We start from the raw sequence: 8,656 nt of genomic DNA, 5'->3' as shown, positions 1-8,656 counted from the left end.
CTGAGGAGCCAAAGGACACGATAAGTTTGATAACTGGACTGTTGCTACAGTACAACTTTCTCTTTCAATTTAACTATTATCTCCCTGCGAGGAGCCTCTTTATTGTGCCAAATTAAATTGTTAATCTGTTATCCCTTGCTCTGTCTCCATTGCGTCACTGCATCCTGCAACCTGCTTACATCTGTTCTGTACAGAGTGAACGAAGGCTGTAATCACACCCCAGCACTTTGATTGACAGCTCACTCTGCACAGATGGTAGCCAGACAATATTGGAACACAATTATCCTGCAGATTAATAGAGTTTGAGGACACGACAGGTTCCTTCTAAGCACGACTGGCTTAGGAGTTACTCGACCGCTCCCTTTCATCTGCATGATTCATGCAGTCATTGTAAGTTCAGATTTCAGGAGAAGGCGCAGGTGGCATTATTACATGATTCTACTACAATTTAATGCTCTGGTGTGATATCTCACAAGGTCAGCACCATGAAAATTTATTTCATACCAACACCATTTTCTTTTACCAATTCTTCTCCATCATTTTCTGTCTGAGCTCCCCTATCATTAAAGGAAAATACCTTTGGACAAAACAGGTAGACAGAATTTCTAACAGTGTCTTAATTTTAGACAACACTCGAAGTACCAAATTTATCACAGCGACTCAAGCTGGATGACAGATTTGGGGCATACACTTATACACTTTTGCCTAATTATGTTCAACCAGGGTGGATTACTTTAGATCAGTTTTTATGGCAAAAATGTTAGTGCAAAATCGTGAGCCTTAAAGGATGTCCGTCACACCGAAGCTGAAGCTTAACCATGTAGACTTTCATATAAGGAACTTCAATCTTGTAAAAATCATATACCGTACGTACTGTAGATTTTAATAAATATATTTCCGAGAAAACAGTCTTATCATAGTGATCAGCAAAGCTTGCTATGGAGCTCTGCCTTATCTAAAAATCTGCTGCAACTTTCTGCAATTTTAATGAATTTGTGATAAAAATGACAATGAAAACCACAAGACAAAATAAGAAAAGTGAAAAATGCAAATAATGAATTGGCCCGTAGGTTTACATTAAGAATTAGACTGTTTTAGTACATCGGTCCCACTGTTCTTATTTTAGGTATTATTTTACATACAGGACACAGGATGGGTCTTTAGTTGACCACACCATGTTCATTAAATGACAAATTTTGCTGCATAGCTATCCAGCAGATATAGGAGCAAATAAAGAATCAACATTGTAAAACTGCAGCAAAACAGGAAAAGGGCACTACCATTCACTGAGATGTTAGGACACGCAGAGATACTTTAGAAATCTTACGACACACTGGGGAATATTACAATATTTCACACTAGGGTGACATTTACTATGAGGCTGGATACAAATCTCCTAAAGGTAGTACTGGTTTTGCTACATTGCACAACATGGGGCTTTGCATATTATTAAGCGGAATGTAGCTTTAGTCTCTGCACGATCCTGGTTGCTGTAAAGAGACTAAGTGCAAATCAGAAGGAAAAAAAGTGAAGTGGCTTTAGAAACTTTACAGCGGAAGATGTTAAATTTAGGCGGAGCTGACAGTTCATCAACTGCAAACATCCCCTCACAGAATTAGGAAACCACATATGCTGTCAAACAGCTATGGCAGAAAGTAAGCAAGGAGGTGCAGGAGTGTTTGCCAAAAATGTCCAGAAGAGATTCTCCCGTGCACAAGAAAAGGTATTGTAATCTATCTATCAGCTATTATCTATCTATCTTCTATCTATCTAGGGCAAAAAAAGAAAGGCTCATTGCGGCCGAAACGTAGCCACGCCACCAGGGCTATTAAAGTCCCTTTTGTATTTCTTAAAATACTGGAGTGCTGCCTCTTTTTTCAGAATATCTATCTATCTATCTATCTATCTATCTATCTATCTATCTATCTATCTATCTATCTATCTATCACCTATTATCTATCTATCTTCTATCTATCTAGGGCAAAAAAAGAAAGGCTCATTGCAGCCGAAAGGCAGCCACGCCACCAGGGCTATTAAAGTCCCTTTTGTATGTCTTAAAATACTGGAGTGCTGCCTCTTTTTTCAGAATATCTATCTATCTATCTATCTATCTATCTATCTATCTATCATCTATCTATCTATCTATCTATCTATCTAATGTTCTGCTATTTGCCCTGGGTAACACACAGTCTGTGTTATACAATGTAAGAGCACTATTATTATACGTTATTGCTCACGTATTTTATGTAGCTGCATCATTACCATGAATTTCCTTATGTCCAATAACTATGTTTGAGCTTCTAAAGTGCTACAAATAGGTGTCATTAAATGTGCTGTGAATGTATAATTTACATTTAATAATTACCAAATTAAATTTCACAACTGCTGTAGGGAGAATTGTTTTGTCACTTATGTTTGTGTATGGACAATATGCTCTAATCTCTACTAATACATTGGACCTCAAATATGAAGTATGTCTTGTCCAAAGCAAACAATCAGAATCCAGATTTCTTTCCATCAAAGCAAGGTTGAAAATAAAACAAAAGATCTGATTGGCTGTGTGGACACTTCTGACACATACAACTTCTGGTGATAGTTAAAAACATATATAATCCCTTAAAATATTCTTTTATTTCTTTTTAATTAAAATACACCTTCCCAGTGTGAAGCAATATTAACACAAGAAGAAATAACCTGTCCAAATATCCCTACAATTGCCTGCTAACCATTCCTAACAGTGGAGGTTGGCACCCTAGGAGATACGATTGTTTTGGCGCCCCCACTCAGCGACGGCTGCCCCAGATTAGCACTAATAGCCCCTATTCAAGTATTGTCAGGAATACAGTAGGCATAGTAAAGAGATGAATGGATAGAAATAATAAATGTCAAACAGGTTATGCACCAATCCACTCCTATCTTAATATCAGTCAACAATTATCTTATAGTTTGATACACTAATAAAAAACAAACCATATAACCAACCACAGAAAAAACACCTAAAAAATTCCTTAAGCAGATGCTTTCTATGAGGTGCGAGGGTAGAAGTTCAACTGTAAAGCCATAACAGCATTAATATTCTCCCCGCAAAGGTAGATTGTCTATAAATCAAGAGTGGATCACATAATATCTATATATTTCGGTCAGGAAAAACCAAATATGTTTATAATAGTTTCTGACCATTGAACAAAACGCACATCAGGGATTTTAACCCCTACTTAGCTCCAGCCTGGACGCGTTTCCCCTCTTAGCGGTTCATCAGGAGGCCCAGTAAGGAAACTAGCAGTGCCGCAGATGTGAGGTGTCCGGATGAAAAGGCAAAATGTTTTTTTTCTCCAGTCTGCAAGGACGTAATTTTGATTTATACAACTTTTGGTGATACCCTGACCCAGTTGTCTACACATAATTTGGTGCTTATAAGAATGGCGGGTATCTGTATGTTTGTTGCTTGCCCATTTTTATGCTTATAACATACTAGATGGTGGCCCGATTCTAACGCATCGGGTATTCTAGAAGAGGGGTTTAAATTGTGCCGCAATATCGCTGATTGGTCGCGGCCAGCCGGGTGCCACTGATCACCGAAACGGTGTTTAAATCCCTCGCCAATATCGCTGATTGGTTGCGGCCAGCCGGGCATGAACAATCAGTGAAGCGCTGTTTAAATCCCACGCCAATATCGCTGATTGGGTGCGACCAATCAGCAAAGCGGTGTTTAAATCCCACGCCAATATCACTGATTGGTCGTGCTGGGCCGGCCATGACCAATCAGCGATGCGGGGTTTAAATCCTGTGCCAATATCACTGATTGGTCGCGGCCGTCCGGGCGCGACCAATCAGCAAAGCGTCGTTCAAATCCCGCGCCAATTTGCGGCCAGACTGCACCTGTCGCTGATTGGTCACGGGTGGCTGGTGCGACCAATCAACGACTCGGGATTTCCGTTACAGACAAACAGACAGAATAAGACAAATGAGCTGCCAGCCAGCATGTCAATCGGTGGCTTTCCCACAGAGAGCAGAGGAGCGCTCAGCCGTATGAGCGCTCCTGTGTATGGGAGAGTCGGCTGGGATGGCTGTTGACTGAACGATTGACCAAAGTATCATTTGGTGACAGCCACCTAATGTGTATGACCAGCCATAAATGCTAAGTAAATCTTTTGGGAAGCTCTACTGCTTTTGGCGGTTTGAGGGCTTTGTATGCACAGATAGACCATCTTTTCTACTTTTCAACCCCTGTATTGATTCCTTTATAAAACCTTGGAAAGCTTCAGTGAGAGGATTACAATTTTTCAGAAATGAATTAATCAAAAACTGTGTAGCATTTCTGTGTATTGGAATGCTGCAACTCATCAATGTGATGAGCAGTCCAAAATTGTACATGCCCGATCAACATCTCTCCCTACCATTAGTAACTCTGCGCATTCACACACATCAATCCGTCAGCCGAACCTGGTTTCAGGCGACTTTAGTCAAATGGGTATGGGAGCTTTACTCACTTATCACTCACTTGTCCGGCTGCCTCGATGCTCAGGTTAATTTTTGTCTTTACTCTGATTTGTTTGAGTATAAACAGACACAACACTCTATTAGCGCCATATTGTGCCCATATATATTATATTCTTATTAGTTTCTATACACAACCCTTAATAAAGCCATACAGTAGTAATGTCCCTATAAATAGCACATATGTATTCCTAGCAGTGCAATACACGAATTCCTTTTTTTAGTAATATTCAATGTCTATTAAGGCACAGCTGTGAGCGAATCATTAACCCACTAGTGCCCATTTCTCAGTGGTTATTACAGCAGTCTTGCAGCGCTGGGGTCCTGAGTTCAAATCCCACCAAGGACAACATCAGCAAGGAGTTTATATGTTCTCCCCGTGTTTGCCTGGGTTTCCTCCAGGTTTTCTGGTTTCCTCCCACATTCCAAAGACATACTGATAGGGAATATAGGGAATATAGATTGTGAGCCCTAACGGGGACAGTGATGATAATATGTGCAAACTGTAAAGCCTTGCGGAATACGATAACGCTATATAAAAATAAAGATTATTATTTACATGGGAAATTCCAACTTAGTCATTTATTATAAAAACTATTGGAGGAAAATAGCGCAATAGGGTTTTATCCGAGATTAAGCAGTAAATGCAAGGTAAAAGCACTCACCAGACGTAGCTTAAGACAAGCATTGAAGAGGTTCGCTGCCGCAGATCCACGGATCCACGAGGGACTGGCCATTGAGAATACAATGTAGGAGAACGTGATCAAATTCTGCGCTGGTGAATCATGTAGTCCAAAGGTATTATTAAAAGTGGTCTTTATTCAACGTGTTTCTGAGTTCCAAAGAACTGCTTCATCAGGAAATATCACATAAGAAAAAAAAAATTTTAAGAAAAAGATGTCATCAAGATATTCTCTAAATGTCATGGCTCCCACCTCTGACACCTATATTGAGATCAGAGGTCCTTAAACCATTGTGCCATATGAGGAGGTGTCCCCCTGCATCCAGGTGGGGAATGAATGGTAGCATAATGGTAGTATAACCATGCAAGTTCATTCCTTTCATCATTCCATGGGAATTTCCATAACCCCTGTGAAATAATTTCATATGTTAATTTAACCTATTGAGACCATTTACTGCCCAACTAACATTTATTCATATCTAATTAGTTCCTAATACTTATTTAGTACCAGTGCCCCCTCCCTTTGGTACACATTTGCCTTTTATTGCCTGATTAATACGAAGAGTAATAAAGTGGCAATAAATGGCAGTTGGGCAAAAAGAACAGCAAAGGCACAATAACTGAACAACCGTGACAATGATTGTCACTCCTTGTAGTTGTATCAAGATGAGTGTATCACTTACTGTATTGTACTTCAGGACAATCTTCGGTTGAGAATAAAAGTGACACTGTTTCTTCTTCGGTTATCGTTGCCAGAATAATAGACCCAATGCTCGTTTGACTGGAAATGTCCGGACTGAGTCCATCTTAATTGAGTACATGCCAATTAAGTCCATCTTAATTGAGTCTTAACTTGATCCTAACTCACTATCACCCCTACTGCAGTCTGGAAACCAGCAAGATATTCAGTTGCTCACGTCGTACAAACTAAGGCTGGCGATGGCTAGACCCAACATCCAATTGAACTGACCATTTCTAAGTCTATAGTAAGCCCCTATACTGTGCCAGATATGTCATCGTCTAATGATAGCGATGTCTCGATATAGTTCCAGAGATTTAAACATTGCCAGAGATTTTCCAATAAAGTGCCCCCTATGGATAACATGAGATGCCTCATAATGTTCCAAAGATATTCCCAATAAGAATGTGAGATGACTCCATGATGTTTCAAAGATCACTCTATGCAATGCCTGCAATGCCCTGTTTACTACTGAGGCTTTCCCTATAGAGTACCAGAGAAATTCCCAAGCAGTGCAAGAGATGTTCCTATACAATACCTGCCAAACATGTACCCAAAAGTCCAATATCTACTTGCCTCCTAATTCCAAACACGCTGGTCAGTGTGTAATATTCAGATCAAATGCAATGACAGAAAAAAAATTAATGCGTATCCTACTGGGGAAAAACTGAATGTGTATCCTTGATAGGAATAAAATAGTATGCGTTCCTGGTGGTAATGTCCACATTTTGAAACTGTAGAGGTATGAGATAAAATGCAACCAAATAATTGCATACATCTACTGAAATGCTCATTAATGTTAGTAATGCTCCATAATTTACAATGAAATCCCCCCATCTGTAATATTAGCATTTCAAGGCAACCAGGAACAATGGTTGGGATCAGAAGCATAGCTATGGTTTTGGTTCAGAACGGGCAAAACTTCTGAGTAGGCCCCTAACTGCCAGGTAACCCTGATTACAACTGTGGTGACACACCCTAATAGTAGTTATAGGGGAACCTCAGTAGATGTCAGAGCTGCATCTCTATACGAAGACCAACACTGATATTATCCCCATTTTGTGACCATATAGCGGTAGATGCAAGTCCTGCAGAACATGTAATAGATTACAATACAGTTGCAGGTAGTGACTTGCAGATGATGTTCTTTCTGATGGAACTGTTCAATTTTCCCGCCTTTTCCATCTGGCTCAGACTGTCATGACAAAACTTCTCCAGCCAGGACTCTGCTGCAGGGACTGCAACAAAGACACATCTGACTTCACATTTCGTCCACCGTCCCCATCTATCCCCAACCTGTACAAACTCTTAATCCTGCTGATACCCCAATGCTGAGCCGCTGCTGCTGTATGTGTCTATATTACTGCACCTACTGTGTGGTTCTGTGTGTCCGCTACATGGTAAAACAAATCTACAGAATATAGCAATGTCGTGTCCAAGTTCACCAAAAAAAAGTGCCCACATTTTGCCCCCTAGAAAGTAATAATTCTCTCTGTGTGCCCCTTTGATAGTCACAATAACCTGAGTTCTTCTATAACAATAGGTGCCCTCTTAACATTTACTAATGTCCCAAGTCTCCTCATGTACTTCTCTCCTATACACTGTATGATGTTTTCTTATACATAATATAATGCCCCCACACTGTATAGTACCCCCACACAGTATACAGACCCCTTAGTAGGCGCCAAGCTGTTTGATGGCTCCAACACTGTACAAAGACACCACATTATCTCCTGCACTGTATGATGGCCCCCTCACTGAAATCCCCACATTGTATGATGGCCCCCTAAATAGCCTCAATATCGTATATTGCACCAGATAGTCCTCAATATAGTATAATGAACTCCCCATAGGCCTATAATGCACCCCCATAGGCAGATTCTCTATATTATAATGCACTCCCCATAGGCCTCCATGTAGTATAATGACCCCATACTGTATAGTACCGCCACACAGTATATTTACCCCTTAGTAGCCCTCAAGCTGTTTGGCTCCAACACTGTGCAAAGTCCCTACATTATCTCCCAAACTGTATGTGGTTCCCTCACTGTTATCCTCCCACAGTATACTGACCCCTAAGTAGCCCCCACTCCCCACAGGTCTCTCCATAGGCCTCTATATAGCATAATGCACTCCCCATAGGCCTCTATATAGTAAAATGCACTCTCCATACACCTCTATATAATATAATGCACTCTCCATAGACCTCCAATTAGTATAAAGCACCCCCATAGGCTTGTATAGTATAATGCACTCCCCATAGACCTCCCTACACTATAATGCACCCTCCATATGTCTACATACAGTATAATGCACTCCCCATAGGCCTCTATAGTATAATGCACCCCAATAGTCAGATTCTATATAGAATAATGCACCCCCATAGTCATACTCTATATAGTATAATGCACCCCCATAGTCATACTCTATATAGTACAAAGCACCCCCATAGGCCTCTATACGGTATAATGCACTCTTCATAGGCAGACCCTACATAGTGCAATGCACTCCCCATAGGCAGATCCTATATACTAAAATGCACTCCCATAGGAAGACTAAAGTATAATGCAAACCATAAGCAGACTCTATATAGTATAATGCACTTCCCATAGGCAGACTCTATACAGGAAAATGAACCACTGATAGGATGTCTTTGGACTGCACAGGTGATAATTTAATCACCTACACACATAATGATTACAGCACCGTCTGCAATGCTAAGGAAATCTTGAAAACAC

At 40.4% G+C, this 8,656-nt stretch overlaps 1 protein-coding gene across 1 annotated transcript in view; it reads left to right on the top strand.

The window, feature by feature from the left end:
- The first annotated feature begins 1,359 nt into the window (after positions 1-1,359).
- BIN2 (bridging integrator 2) overlaps positions 1,360-8,656 on the top strand; it is a 79,868-nt gene continuing 72,571 nt past the window's right edge. Inside the window, exon 1 of the mRNA XM_069758632.1 lies at positions 1,360-1,723. Within this exon, the coding sequence (XP_069614733.1) occupies positions 1,646-1,723 (78 nt within the window). The 5' untranslated portion in view covers positions 1,360-1,645. The remainder of the gene's footprint in view (positions 1,724-8,656) is intronic.

This window comes from Ranitomeya imitator, chromosome 3, assembly GCF_032444005.1.
Source record: "Ranitomeya imitator isolate aRanImi1 chromosome 3, aRanImi1.pri, whole genome shotgun sequence".
Taxonomy (NCBI): Eukaryota; Metazoa; Chordata; class Amphibia; order Anura; family Dendrobatidae; genus Ranitomeya; species Ranitomeya imitator.
The sequence above is the reverse complement of the archived record's forward strand: the minus strand, read 5'-3'. Positions and strand labels throughout refer to the sequence as shown.